This window comes from Hemitrygon akajei, chromosome 3 (genome assembly GCF_048418815.1).
Source record: "Hemitrygon akajei chromosome 3, sHemAka1.3, whole genome shotgun sequence".
NCBI classification, from domain to species: domain Eukaryota; kingdom Metazoa; phylum Chordata; class Chondrichthyes; order Myliobatiformes; family Dasyatidae; genus Hemitrygon; species Hemitrygon akajei.
Window position 1 is genome coordinate 25,134,670 of NC_133126.1, and position 16,249 is coordinate 25,150,918.

Here is a 16,249-nt window from a genome sequence, read left to right on the forward strand (position 1 = left end):
ATCCTAAGGATTATCAGAATTATTATCACTGATGCATGTTGTGAAGTTTGTTGTCTTGCAGCAGCAGCAGCAGCATAATAAATTAAATATATAAATTACACTTCAAAAACAAACATTAAAAATAAATCAGTAGTGCAAAAAGAGAGCAAAATAATGAGGTAGTGTTCATGGGATCATGGACCATTCAGAAATCTGACAGCAGAAGGGAAGGAGATGTTCCTAAAACATTTAGTGTGTGCCTTTAGCTCCTAGATCTTTTCCCTGGTAGTTAAAGGAAGGGAGCATGTCCTGGATAGTGGGAGTCCTTAATGATGGATGTTGCCTTTCTGAGGCATTGACATTTGAAGATGTCCTTTTTGGGGGAGGGAGTGGGGCTTTCCAGCGCCATCTTGATCTATAAACCAAGCTTTGGTTTAAATGAAAAAGGATTCTGCAATATAACAATGTTTATTTAACCTCCCAATTTGAAATTCATGCTCTATACGAGGAAGAATGGCTGTAACGTAAAGGACGACAAAGTATTTTTTTGCTTATCATTTGCATAAAAGTGCACAATAGTGAATTGTGAGGGCACTGGAGAGTGTCCGGAGGAGTTTCACGAGTGTTATTCCGGATGGAAAGCGGTAGCGTACAAGGAGTATTTGATGACTTTGGGCCTGTACTTGTTGGAGTTTAGAGAAATGAGGGGGGGATCTCACTAAAACCTATTGAATATTGAAAGGTCTAGATAGAGTGGTGGGCAGATGGGTCTACTCAGCCGTGGTTGTCAGCTCATCAGAGGAGAAGCAAGACTCTGATCTTAAATCTCCACTGCCTTGTGGCTATACCTCCTCATGGGAAAGGCTTTAGGAGTAAGCCTCAAGGAAAAATCCGGAGCTGGAGTTCCTACGGCAGTCCTATGTTGAGTTCAACACTGACTGGCATCTCCTGTGACATCACTGGCACCAAATTGTATTGGCCTCTGCTATTCCTTTGTGTGGAGAGGGGGAACCTGCTGCACTGGTAACAGCTTGTTCTCCGTATCGTACTGCCCTGGCTGTGTACTGATTAGCATATCATGTAGATAGCTAGGGCTTCACATTGATGGTCAACAAGAATGTTTCCTATAGTTGGTGAATCTATGACCAGAGGGCACAGCCTCAGCATAGGGGAATGTCCATTAAGAACAGAGATGAGAAGGAATTTCTTCAGCCAGAAGGTGGTGAATCTGTGGGATTCATTGCCATGGATGGCTGTGGAGGCCAAGTCATTGAGTATACTTAAAGCAGAGGTTGATAGGTTCTTGGTTAGTCAGGGCACAAGAGTTTATGGGGAGAGGACAGGAGAATGGGGTTGAGAAGAATAATAGATCATCCATGATGGAATGGTGCAGCAGACTCAATGGGCTGAATGGCCTAATTCTGTTCCTATGTCTTATGCTGAATTACACAGAACATTCTTATGTGCTGTTGGATAGCCAAATTAGATCACACCCATCCATCACTGTGGCAACCAAATAAACCACTGTAAACTTTACAGTGTTTTTGACATACAGTAGGATTAAATATAATTTTTTTTTCCCTGGTGTGCTCAGCGCACAGTCAGAAGCTTTTTAAATGAATACTCTGATATCATGCAGCTTGGTGTTTAATATTCAGGTACTTCAAATAAAATGAGCCCTCAAGGAAACAGCACAGTATCATACAAAATATTTTCACTTCAACACAGAGTCCTGTTAGGACACAATGCTGTCAACTGAGAGATCTGGGATCTCGTTATTTTCAAATCTGTTGTAAAACATGGTACTTGTAATATGCAAAATGGAACCAAATAAGATGACAATCCTTTTACCAAACATACAGGTAAGCCATTCAGCCTCTCCTGCCTGCTCTCCCATTCAATAAAATCATGGCTAATGTGTTATTTCAGCCCTTTTCTGTCTAATTCCATACTTCCCAATTCACTTCGATAGGAATATTAGTGTCACATGTACTGAGGTGCAGTGAAGACATTGTTTTGCATCCCAAGAATACAGATCATTTCATTACAACAGTGCATTGAGAAAGTACAAAGGAAAACAATAACAGGATGCAGATAAGGAGCTACAGTTACATTGAAAGACCACAAAACATAAAAGAATTATGCTATTTGGCCTGTCACATCTACTCTGCCATTCGATCATGGCTGATTTATTATTCCTTCTCAGCCCCATTCTCCTGCCTTCGCCCCATAGTCTATGATGCCCTTTCTAACCAAGGACCTACCAAACTCTATTTTAAATACACCTAATGACTTGGCCTCCACTGCTGCCTGTGGCAATGATTCACCACACTCTGGCTAAAGAAATGCCTCCTCATCTCTTTTATTCTGGGGCTATGCCCTCTCATCCTAGACTCTCCCACTATTGAAAAGATTCTCTCTAATCCAACCCTTTCCAGGCCTTTTAAGATTTGGTAGGCTGCAATGAGTTTCCTGCAACCACCATCCTTCATTAGGAGTTTGAGTATATTAACAAGCACACTCAAAAACTTCTATAGATGTACCGTGGAGAGCATTCTGACAGGCTGCATTACTGTCTGATATGGGGGGGGGGGGGACGGGGGTGGGGGGGACAGGACCTAAAGAAGCTGCAGAGGGTTGTAAATTTTGTCAGCTCCATCTTGGGTTCTAGCTTACAAAGTACCCAGGACATCTTCAAGGAGTGGTGTCTCAGAAAGGCAGTGTCCATTATTAAGGACCTCCAGCACCCAGGGCATGTCCTTTTCTCACTGTTACTATCAGGTAGGAGGTACAGAAGCCTGAAGGCACACACTCAGTGATTCAGGAATAGCATCTTCCCCTCTGCCATCCGATTCCGAAATGGACATTGAACTTGTGAAAACTACCTCACTTTTTTAAATATATTATTTCTGTTTTTTGCACAATTTTTAATCTGTTCAATATATCCATACTGTAATAATTTACTTATTTATTATTATTTTTTCTTCTATATTATGTTTATATTGAACTGCTGCTGCTAAATTAACAAATTTCACGACACACGCCGGTGATAATAAACCTCATTCTGATTCTAATTTCTTCTGAACTCCAGCAAGTCATCAAATGCTAACCTTTTGTAAACATGCTCTAGAGGCTCTCCAATGCCAGCACAACCTTCCTAGATGTGGGCCCAAACTGCTCACAATATTCCAAGTGAAATGCTTTATAAAGACTCACCTTTACATTGTTGCTTTCATATCCTACTCCTCTTGAAATGAATGCTAACAATACATTTGCCTGCCTTACTTCTCTTCTCAACCTGCAATTCAACCTTTGGAGAAACTTGCACTAAGGCTCTCAAGTTCCCCTTTTGGGTCTCCAATTGCCAAATTCTCTCTTCATATAGAAAATAGTCTGTGCCTTTATTCCTTCTACCCAAGTGCATTGTCATACATTTTCCTACACTGTATTCCATCAGCCATTTCTTTAACTACTTTTCCAACTTGTCCAAATCCTCAGACTCCCGGTTTCTTTAACATCACCTGCCTCTCCACCTATCCTTGTATCACCCACAAATCCCTGACCATAAAACCATGAACTCAGTCATCCAAATCATTGACTTATAATGTGAAAAGATGCTGACTCAACATCGACCCTTGTAGAAGGCCACTCGTCAAGAGCAGCCAACCAGAAAAGGCTTCCTTTATTTCACAGTCTGCCAATCTTCTATCCATGCTAGTATATTTTCTGTAATACCATGGGCTCTTATCTTGTTTAGCAGGCTCATATGCAGCACCTAGTCAAATGCCTTCTGAAAACTCAGAAAATATCTACCGACTCTCCTTTGTCAAATCTACTTGGAAATTCCTCAAAGAAATCCAACAGATTTGTCAGGCATAATCTCCCCATAAGGGAAATTTAAGGCAGATTTAATGCTGACTTTCACCAATTTTCACATGTGCTTCCAACACCTCATACTTAATAACAGACTCTAAAATTTATGCAACTGAATTCAGGCTACTTGGTCTATTAATTTCCCTTCTTTTGCCTCCCTCCCCTTTTAAAGAGCAGAGTGACGTTTATTATTTTCCAGTCCTCTGGAACCACTCATACCTCTAGTGATTCTTGAAAGATCACTACTGATGCCTCCACAATCTCTTCAGCTACCTCTTTCAGAACCCAGAGATATAGTCCATCTGGTCCAGGTGCCCCACCCCTTTAGACCAAGCAGCTTCTTCTGAGTAATAGTGACTACACTCACTTCTGCCCCCTGACACTCTCTAATTTCTGGCATGATGCTGGTGTTTCCCACAGGGAAGACTGACACAAAATATTCATTTTGTTACTCTGCTATTTCTGTCTTCCCCAATACTACCTCTCCAGCATCTTTCACCAGCAGTCCATATCCACTCTTGCCTCTCTTTTACTTTTTGCATACCTGGAAAAATACTCTGGTATCCTATTTTATATTATTAATAGAACATAGAAAATCTACAGTACTCAACACGCGCTTCGGCCCACAATGTTGTGCCGACCATGGAACCTACTCATTGGCTAGCTTACCTTCATGCTTCATCTCTTCACCCCTTGTAGCTTCTAAGGTTGAATTTGGCTGTTTTTTAAAAAACATCCCAATCACCTAACCGCCTGTTAAATTTTGTAATATTGTATGTCCTCCCTTCTGCCTTTATAGAGTGCAGTGCTGGAAGACAATAAGGTGCAAGGCCATAAACAGGTAGATGTGAGTTCACCTAATATTCATAAAGGTATCAATCTCTGTTTTGAAGACATTCAGTGACTGAACTTCAGCAACCCCCCCCCCCCCCCGGGCAAAAAATTCCAAAGATTCCCCACCCTCTGAGAAGAATTTTTTTCTCATTTCCGTCCTAAGTGGCAATCTTTATTCTGAGACTGAGTTCTCCAGAAGTGGATTAAAGAACCAGGGAGAATGTCACCTTGCATCCACCCTTCAGTCCTGTAATACATTTATATGTTTCAAAGAGATCACTAAATGATCTCTCAGCTTCAGAAAGGATAGCCCCATTTTGCTTAATTTTTCACTGTAGGACAATAACTCCCATGCCAGGGATCAACCAGGGCGAATCATGGCTGTGCTCCCTCTAGACCAGACCTGTGTGCAATATGCCAGTTGCAGTTTCACCAGTCCAAGAAATGCAATTGGAGTAAAATATCTATCTGGGCAGCACAGTAGAGTAGAGGTTAGCACAATAATTTATAGTATCCGCTGTAAAATTAATTGGGGAAATCGTTCAGGGCTCAATTCCTGCCACTGTGTGTGAGGAGTCTGTACGTTCTCCCCATAACTATATGGATTTCCACTGGATGCTCTGGTTTCCTCTCACATTCCAAAGATGTACCGGTTAGGGTTAGTGAGTTATGCCTTGTTAGCACTGGAAATGTGGCAACTTAAGGGCTGCCAGTAGTACAATCCTTGGACTGCGATCGATGTATGTTTAGCCTGCCTATGTCCTCTTGAAGCTTCTCTGTATTATCTCCACAATGTACCAATAACAATCATAAGTCATTCACATGAACTATCCAGCATTCAACAGATCATGGCTAATATAGCTACAAACCACAATTCTAATTGCAATATATCACAATTACCATCCAATCTGTTGGTTATCAATATCTGTGCTCAAAGGCCGTGAGGTAAACATGGGATGAAGAACATCTAGAGTCTAGATGTCCACTCCATGCTCAAAGGCCAGCAATGTGGTTGGGTGATGAAGAACATCCGTGGACATCAGGTGAACCAGATTAGTGGATTTCCAGACTAGCAGCAGGTACAAGGGTCAGTGAGTCAGCGAGCCTGGCATTTGGGATCCTGTCGCTGGCTAGTTCGGAGGTTGAAGATCCGAAGATGAAGCCCAAAGGTCAATCAGGTCTGGAAATTGAAGCCCGATGGCTGAAGCCTGGAGACTAAAGATTCTGAGGCCTGTCCTGGGCCTCACACACATGGAGCAAGGAGGTTGTTTCACTGTTGCTTGTTGTGTTCTGTTTTGTGATCTTTGTTGTTCTGTCAAGCATTGTGGCCTTGCTCTGTTGGCAGCATAATGAATGGAAAGACTTGCAGGCTGTCCACAGCACATCCTTAGGTTGTGTTGGTTGTGGATACAAACAATACATTTCACTGTATGTTCAATGTTCATGTAATAAATTAATCTAAATCTGAATCCATCTACAAACCCCATTTCCAGAAAAGTTGGGATATTTTCCAAAATGCAATAAAACCAAAAATCTGTGATATGTTAATTCACGTGAATCTTTAACTGACAAAAGTACAAAGAAAAGATTTTCAATAGTTTTACTGACCAACTTAATTGTATTTTGTAAATATACACAAATTTAGAATTTGATGCTGCAACACACTCAACAAAAGTTGGGACAGAGGCATGTTTACCATTGTGTTACATCACCTTTCCTTTTAATAACACTTTTTAATCGTTTTGGAACTGAGGGTACTAATTGTAGTAGATTTGCAATTGGAAATTTTGTCCATTCTTGCTTGATATAAGACTTCAGCTGCTCAACAGTCCGTGGTCTCCGATGTCTGATTCTCCTCTTCATGATGCGCCATACATTTTCAAAAGGAGATAGATCTGGACTGGCAGCAGGCCAGTCAAGCACACGCACTCTGTGTCTACAAAGCCACGCTGTTGTAGCCCGGGCAGAATGTGATCTGGCATTGTCCTGCTGAAATAAGCATGGACGTCCTGGGAAGAGACGTCGCCTTGATGGCAACATATGTCTCTCTAAGATCCTAATTACGCCTCAGAGTCAATGGTACCTTCACATACATGCAACTCACCCATGCCGTGGGCACTGATGCACCCCCATACCATCACAGATGCTGGCTTTGGCACCTTTCGCTGATAACAATCAGGATGGTCGTTTTCATCTTTGGCATGGAGAACTCGACACCTGTTTTTTCCGAAAACTAGCTGAAATGTGGACTCATCTGACCACAGCACACGGTTCCACAGTCTTTCGGTCCATCTGAGATGAGCTCGGGCCCAGAGAACTCGCCGGCGTTTCTGCATAGAGCTAATGTATGGCTTCCTCCTTGCGTAATACAGTTTCAAGTTGCATTTCTGGATGCAGCGACGGACTGTGTTAAGTGACAATGGTTTTCCGAAGTACTCCCGAGAACAGGTGGCTATAATTGTCACAGTAGCATGACGGTTTCTTAGGCAGTGCCGCCTGAGGGCTCGAAGATCACGCGCATTCAACAGTGGTTTCCGACCTTGCCCTTCACGCACTGAGATGTCTCTGAATTCTCTGAATCTTTTCACAATATTATGTACTGTAGATGTTGAAAGACCTAAATTCTCTGCAATCTTGCATTGGGAAATGTTCCTTTTGAACTGACTGACAATTCTCTCATGAATTTTGGCACAAAGGGGTGAGCCACAATCCATCCTTGCTTGCAAAGACTGAGCCTTTGATGGACGCTACTTTTATACCCAGTCATGATACCTCACCTGCTACCAATTAGCCTGCTTAATGTGGAGTCTTCCAAACCGGAGTTATTTGAATATTCTGTTCACTTTTCAATCTTATTTTAACTCTGTCCCAACTTTTGTTGAGTGTGCTGCAGCCATCAAATTCTAAATTTGTGTATATTTACAAAATACAATTAAGTTGGTCAGTAAAACTATTGAAAATCTTTTCTTTGTACTTTTGTCAGTTAAATAAAGGTTCACGTGAATTAACATATCACAAATTTTTGTTTTTATTGCATTTTGGAAAATATCCCAACTTTTCTGGAAATGGGGTTTGTACTGTCTTTCAGAGTCCATTTCTACTACCTTTTGCAGAAGACAAAGCTAATGAGTCTCAGAGGAAAAAACATTTGTCTGATCAATCACTGATTTCTAGATCCTCTAACAATAGGAAATATCCTCTGCACATCCATCCCATGAAGACCTCTTGGGATTTTATTTTTGTTTAAATTAAGTTGACTCTCATTCTTTTGAATTCCTGTGGAAACAAGGCTGCTCTGTCAAACATTATTTCTTAAGACAACCTGCCCATTATCGGTTAATGGGTACCATTATCGGTACCAATTAATGTACAATAATGTAAATATTAAACTGCAATATTACAAAAATTGTAAGATTTTTGGGACAAATAAATGCAAAGACAATTTATATTGTTATTTATCCTCAGTTTCATTTACTCCATGGGTATTGACACCTTACTGCAGTACAGTTGCATCACTGCCTGTAATGGAGGCTCCATTGTGCAGGATCAAAAGAGACTACAGCTGATTGTAGACTCAGCCTGTTCCATCATGGGCACACTCCCCATCGTCAAGGACATTTTCAAAAGGTGATGCCTCAAGAAGGCGGCGTCCATCACTAAGGACCTCCACCAGGACATGCTCTCTTCTCTATCATCGGGAAGCCTGAAGACCCACACTCAAACTTTAGGAACAACTTTTCCTCGCCATTCAATTTCTGAGCGGTCCATGAATTCCTCTAATACTCTGTTCCACTATTAGGAACAGGGACCATTTCTTCAGGTACAATCAGCCATCACATCAGAGAAGACACGGCAAAGTAGTGATTAGTGCAGTCGCTCTACAGCACCAGTGATCACTGATTGGGGCTAGATTCCTGCTGCAGTCTGTGAGGAGTTCGTACATTCTTCCCGTGATCATATGGGCTTCACCAGAAGCATGCCAACACTGGCGGCCGCTCTCAGCACAATCCTTCAGACCACAATGTTGTGCTGAAACAGCTATAAAGCAAATCAAAAACACCCAAACACTAATCCCTCCTACCAACACCATGTAACACTCCTCTATCTTCCTCACGTCTTGCCTCTCCCACTATAACAGGGAGCACATCCCAGGCATCCACGATTCTCTGAATATAAAAGCTTACCCCTCACATTGCCTTTGAACCTAGCCCCTCTCACCTTCAATGTATGCCCTCTTCTATATCTATGTCTCTCATAATCTTAAAAACCTTTATCGGATCTCTCCTTAGCCTCTGCCCATCCAAAGAAAGCAACCTAAGTTGTCCAGCCTCTCATGATAGCACTTGCCCTCTAAACCAGGCAGCATCTTGGTAGACCTCTTCTGTACCCTCTCCAAAGTCTCAGTATCCTTTCTGTAGTGGGGTGACGAGAACTGTATGCAATACTCCAGATGTGGCCTAATAAGAGTTTTATAAAGTTGCAACATAACTTCTCAACTTTTGAACTCAATGCCTCATCAAATAAAAGCAAGAATTCCATAAGCCTTCTTAACCACCTTGTCAACCTGTGTAGCCACTTTCAAACAGCTATGAACTTGGATCCCAAGATCTCTCTGCTCAGCAACACTGTTAAGGATCTTGCCCATAACAGTGTACTGTGACCTTACATTTGCCCTACTGAGTTGTAACACCTCATATTTAACTGGGTTAAACTCCGTCTGCCATTTCTCTGCCCATATCTGTAACTGATCTACGTTGTGCTGTATTCTTTTTGTCTTCTACTTTATCCACAACACCACCGATCTTGGTATCATCCACAAATTTACAAACTTGCCTAACTACATTTTCATCCAGGTCATTTATAAACATCACAAACAGCAGAGATCCCAGCACACCACTAATTACAGACCTCCACTTTAAGTCCCTTCAACCACTACCTTCTGTCTTCTATGCACAGGCCAGTTCTGAATCCAAACAGCCAATTTACTGCAGACCCCATGCGTCTTAATCTTCTGAACTAGCCTCTCATGAGGGACTTGGTCAAACACCTCACTAAAATCTTCAATCTTCAATCTCTCTCTGCACCTTGTCAAAAAAAAAATCGTTGGTAAGGCTCGACCTGCCCCATATAAAGCCTTGCTGCTCTTCCTAACTAGGCCATGGGTTTCCAGATGCTCATATATCCTGTCCCTAAGAATTTTCTCCAGCAATTTCCCTACAACTGACTTGAGAGTGATATATTTAGTAGGCTAAACGAATGGGAAAAGATCTGGAAAATGCAGAATGATGTAAAGCTTTTCAATTTGACAGAATTTTTAAAAAAAAATATTATCTAAATGACAAAACATTGCAGTTTTGATATATGGAGGGAGCTGGCTCTCCTTGTGCATGCAACACATTAGTATGTAACACAGCAGTTAATTAGATAAGTTAAAACGTTATAATTTATTGCTAAGGGAATTGGAAGCAAATGTGGTGAGACTATCGTTTAGTCATAGGGCATTGATAAGACTTCATCTGGAGTATTATGTACAGGATTGGCCTACTTATTTGAGGGAGGGCGTTAACATGTTGGAAGTAATTCAGAGAAATACCAGCACGCTGATAACTGGAATAGGCAGGTTGTCTTATGTATACAGAGCAATTCACACAAAATGCTGTAGAAACTCCTCAGATCAGGCAGTATCAATGGAGGGGAAAAAACAGTCGACGTTTCTGAGATCCTCCAGCATTTTGCATGCTTCTCTGGATTTCCACCTGCTGCAGAATCTCTCATGCTCATGTGTACAGACCAAGTTTGTATCTCCTGGAGTTTAAGGGGATGGCAGATAATGCAATTGAAATATACAAGAACCAGATGGTGAACAGGCTGGATAGGAAACGGATGTTTCTTCTTGTGGGGAAATCCAGAACACGGCAGTTACTGCTTATACAGTATTATTTGCTGGTGGTCAAATCACCATCAATTAACTGGACTCTGAAAACCCACACTTTTTGCTCAATCACACTTTATTTACTTGTGCACAAAAAGAACAAATCAGCCCCTGTCACAACATTGTTTTGAAGTTTAAACAAAGAAACGCCATTGCTATACAGATATTGACTACCGGTAGTTGGATACAGAATTTGACCAATGGTAACTCTGTGTATGTTCAAATTCCTGATTTGCATGATCAATCACCAGTCATACTATGATAATACAGGTTTTAAGAGGCAATAGAATGTTAAAAGCCAATAATACTTCAGAATTAGTAAGTGTAAATGTCTAGCTGTAAAATCTTTCATTTACATCCTTATTAAGTCCTGTTATGCCAAATGGCTCCAGTCACCTGCAGTGCAAAGGGAAGCTTTGCTCTTCAAAGGCCTTTCTTGCCTGTGCTGAGTGCAGCCTATCTGTAAACTACTCTTGTCTGGACATTATCACACTCATTCAGTGAAATATTTATCTCTCTAGAGCCATGCAAGGATCACATATTGTAATAAATCCATAATAGTTTTTGCTTGGAAATCAAAGACATTCATTCAACAACTTCACTGGACAACTGAACAACTTCAGCTGCTTATACACCTTCAGCCTCAGCCAGGCGGTGATCAGAAGACTAATGTCAGAATGCAAAACTTAAAGTCACAGTTATATGAATTCAGCTTACTCTGTCTTGCCAAGACACACACACTTAGGCCACTGAACTACGGATCTAATCCTTCTAGTTACAGAAAGCAGAGCCTCCAAGTTTGGATACAACGGGTCACCAATTTGCACATTCATAATAAAACACTTCCTAAGACTTGAAATTTTTCCACACTTATTTGCTCAATCTCAGTTGATTGCAGCACAAAACACAAATGCAGAATTCAATCGCTTTATGATCCATGTTTCAACACTGCAAAGATGCATACAGTTATGAAATGAATTCCACAAAAATTGGCAGGAAAAAAATCACCAAGTTACTTATTAGGAATCCAGAACTTTCCCTTACCTTGGAGGGCTCCATTCTTCTTGAAAAAAGCACTCCCTGGCCAAAGGGGTGGACTTGATGTGCTAAAAAGTAAACATACATTGTTTCAGAAACTTTTTAGACCCTAAGCAGCTTAAATAAAACAAGATAAAACTTGAGCATGGTTTTTAAAGTGATCAGTTCAGAATTGCTCACAAGCTTCTCAGAATGCCGGTTCAACCAAAACATAATTTTCATCTTTTCAACACAGGGTCTTCTGGTTGTTAACCAAATTATTTGCAATAAGTGCTAACCCAAATCCAGTAGACCAACTAATATCAGAAGAAATGCAGAGGAATTGATACGAAGTGCCCAAACAACCAGGGCTCTTCCACAACATTAAACTGTAACTATAACAACAAAAAATACAAACAGCTCACAGAGAACTCAGGAGACAAAAGTGCAAGGAAACAGTAGACTACAGCAACAAGGAGGCATCAAGTCGGGACACCTTGCTGAAATTTTGATTTGAAGTAAATAACCCAACATTAAATATCATCAACAAGAGAATATACCCAACAGACAGACTTCAATGACAACGTTCTTTTATGACCAACTCATTAATCAGTTGTCCTGCTATCCTTGAAAACAAGTAAGTCCAAAATCCTTGATTTCCCATTTAGACACAATTCAAAAAATCAGATTTACTATCACTGACACTTGTCATGAAATCTGTTGTTTTGTGGCAGCAATACAGAGCAAACAATAACTGTCTTACTACAGGAAGGATGTGGAAGCCATAGAAAGGGTGCAGAGGAGACTTACAAGGATGTTGCCTGGATTGGGGAGCATGCCTTCTGAGAATGGGTTGAGTGAACCCAGCCTTTTCTCCTTGGAGCGATGGAGGATGAGGGGTGACCTGATAGAGGTGTATAAGATGATGAGAGGCATTGATCGTGTGGACAGTCAGAGGCTTTTTCCCAGGGCTGAAATGGCTAGCACGAGAGGACACAATTTTAAGCTGCTTGGATTTTACAATTTTAAGTACAGAGGAGATGTCAGGGATAAGATTTTTTACACAGAGAGTGGTGAGTGCATGGAATGGGCCGCCAGCGGTGGCGGTGGAGGCGGAAACAATAGGGTCTTTTAAGAGACTCCTGGATGGGTACATGGAGCTCAGACAAATAGAGGGCTATGGGTAACCCTAGGTAATTTCGAAGGTAAGGACATGTTTGGCACAGCTTTATGGGCCGAAGGGCCTGTATTGTGCAGTAGGTTTTCTATGTTTCTATAATCGAGACCTTTATTTTTTGCTTTATGCAGTTTTTCTATTTTTCACTAACTTCTGTTCATTACATATATGAGGTCTCTTCTCAGAATGGTCTGTGGTGTGCAGAGACCTGTGCATCACCTGGGAACCTTGTGCAATTTTCCATTTGTGCTGTCATGTCAGCACTAATAAAAAGTTTGGATTTTGGAGGTTTTCAGATCCGATTTTCAGAAAAGGGGTACTTGATCTGTATCATCAGGGGAAAACAAAATCCTAAGCCTTTTATGAACACAGGAGATTCTGCAGATGCTGGAAATCTTAAGCAAACACACACACACACACAAAATGCAGGAGGAACTCCTGGCATCAGAAGTTCAGAGGTAAAGTTAATTAAATTCCTTAAATTGAGTAAGTCAACCTTTTCAAACACAATTGAAAACCAAATATTAAATATTTTGAAATGTTTGTTGTATAGTTCATGATCATTGCTATGTACTCACATGTGCCTTGACTTCCAACATGTGACTATTGGACATGAATTTACTAAAGAGAATGCAGCAGCTGACAACATTGTCATTGCATGCAGTACATGAAACCAGTAGCCATCTGTATTACATGAATGTAAAAAAGCTTAGAATTTGATTTTGAACAAGGGTAAAGCTACCTGTTACTTACCTGTCCACCTTCTTCCTTTGGTGCCCCTCCTTCTTACCCTTCTCCCATGGTCCACACTCCTCCATCAAATTCCTTCTTCTGCAGCTCTTTATATCTTTCACCTATCACTGCTCAGCTTCTTACTTCATCCCCCTACCCCACACAGCCACCTTCCTGCAGCTCACTCAGAGTGACTGTAGGCATGGTAGTAGCCTCTCTTACAAGTGCCATTTACCTCCAGTGACTAAGTTGAGAAGGGCAGCCTGACTTAGGCAGTGTGGCTGTAGTTTCACATTTTTTCCACTTTTTCATGCTGAACTGCACTGAGCTCCAAGGTAAGTTTAGTGCCCTTGAGATGGTCTTGAACCCTTCCCCAGATTTGTGCTTCTCTGTTAGCATTTCCCTGATTTGTCTTGAATGCTCTTTTGTCTTCATTTTGATTTGGTGCATTGAAAATCTACCATACTGTTAGACCTTACACAGAGAGGGGATATTTATTCTTATGAATTCATTGAAAATAGGTGATCCTCCAATTTTCTACATCAACAAATTAGGTGAGTTGATAATAGTATATTGCTCCTGAGGAAAGTTAGTGTAGTAATTACAAAGGGGACGAATACTTTTTCAGCCTCAGTTTTTTCGTTTAGAACTTTTAGTAAATTGTTGACAGGTTTTGGACTTTTGCTTTTTATTAGATATGATGCACAATGTTTTGTAGATTAACTCAAAAATCTTACTTCAATTTATTTTAAATTTAGAAAATGAGATAGTAAAATGTGAAAATAGTTATGGGGCTGAATACTTTTTCAAGGCATTGTATTATCCCTGTCAACCCCATTCTTTGCTTTCTCCCTGCAACCTTTGTTGCCCTTACTAATCAAGAACTTATCAACCTCCACAGATTGACCATCCTCTGGCTAAAGGATTTTCACATCATCTCAGTTCTAAATGGAAGTTCTTGTATGCTAAGGCTGTAACCTCTGGTCTTAAATTCCCCCACTATAGGAAGCATCCTCTCCGTGCCCACTCTATCTTGGCATCTAGAGGTTTTAATGAAATCCCTCCTCATTTTTCTGAACTCCAGCGAGTACTGGCCCAGAGCTATTAAATGTTCCTTACGTGTAAACCCTTTCATTTCCTTAGGCTGCACTTTTTTGCTCCAATTTCTGTCAATAAACTTGACATGAATATCACAAACAATTACGTGCACCAATGTAAAAAATAGAGGATTAGGTGGTGGGGAAATTCTAGGCAGCTTCTAGAGTAGGTTACATGGTCAGCACAAAATTGTGGGCCAAAGGGCCTGTAATGTGCTGTAAATTTTCTATGTTCTAAGTTCTATGACACCAAAATAAAATATCAGCCATGTCAACCGAATTGTACCCACCTGTCCAATATGCATTTGATGGGACTTCAACATTAAATTATCATGATTGCATTAAAAAATACTCAAAACTGATATTAGACATGATTTTCACATACAAAAGCCCTCTTCCAAAATGCAAAAGTGAAATAACACAGAACTACTTGGCCAAATTTTTAGAAATTCATCATTTAAAATGCAATCAAATTTCTTACAACTACACATAATGAATGCCCTCTTAAAAATATGCCCAATAATTAATTCAGTTTTTAATACTGGATTTTTGTTATTAATACGCAACTCCACTAAGCATTTTGAAAAGCAGGTTATTAAAAGGAAAAGTTCTCAAACTGTCTTATCTCAAACACTTTACACTATATCACTGTTGCTTTAAGTCATAATTAAAATGTGAGAGGATGTTCCCGAGAGTTTACACTGATCGGTGATTCACCACATTAAACTATTTAATTTCAATGAAAAGTACACAATACCCAAGGCAGAGCATGTGTTACTAAATCAATGCATCAATACTCCTAACGAATATTGCACTGAAACTAATCAAAAGCAACTAATGAACTGATCATCTTTTCTTTAACAAAACTGATAAAATACTGGGCCAGTAATACACGGGCAGTTACATCTTAAAATTGATGAAAATTAATCTGCTGACAGTACTGAAACAGAACAGGAGATTTCCTGTAATATCATCAAGCACAGAGCTTAGGTACCAGTATCTTACATTAATTTACCGGTAGTTGACATGCTTCATTTTCCTCCTCATATTCCTTACTTGGATAGTATAAATAGGCAGAAAAGATGTTGGTGTTATAATGCTGATATAGAGATAGATACTTCAAGCATATTCATTCAAAAATTAAAAACAGCACCTTAATAGTTATTGGTAGACAGAAGAGAAACTTCATTTTGTTTAAAATGACCAGATGGATTTGATTTTAAAATTCAACATGAAAATTATTGATATTGCGGCACAAGTAGCATAGCAGAAAGCGTAACACTTTACAGTACCAACAATCAGGATTCAATTTCAGACGGTGTCTGTAATGTTATGTTTTGTACCTCCAAAACAAAAAAACTAATTGAAAGGAAAACAAGGGAGCTGGGAATATAAGGTTAACTTTATTTTTGCTTTAAGTGAGGCATACACAAATGACATAGTGGTGTGATGATGTATGCTATTTATATACTTTTACATATAACTCATAATGAATTATTTCAACAAAGAATGCTTAATCAACAAGATATTCACAATATTACTCAAATGTTACCAAAATACTACATACACAGGTAAGGATTGAAATTCATTTTATATATCACTTGTACA

General features: G+C 40.1%; 1 protein-coding gene across 7 annotated transcripts in view; it reads right to left on the bottom strand.

Moving 5' to 3' along the window:
* foxn3 (forkhead box N3) overlaps positions 1-16,249 on the bottom strand; it is a 364,761-nt gene that overhangs the window by 116,715 nt on the left and 231,797 nt on the right. For all 7 annotated transcript variants that reach the window (XM_073039366.1, XM_073039371.1, XM_073039365.1 and 4 more), the window contains exon 4: positions 11,663-11,724. In XM_073039366.1, coding sequence (XP_072895467.1) covers positions 11,663-11,724 — 62 coding nt within the window. The remainder of the gene's footprint in view (positions 1-11,662; positions 11,725-16,249) is intronic.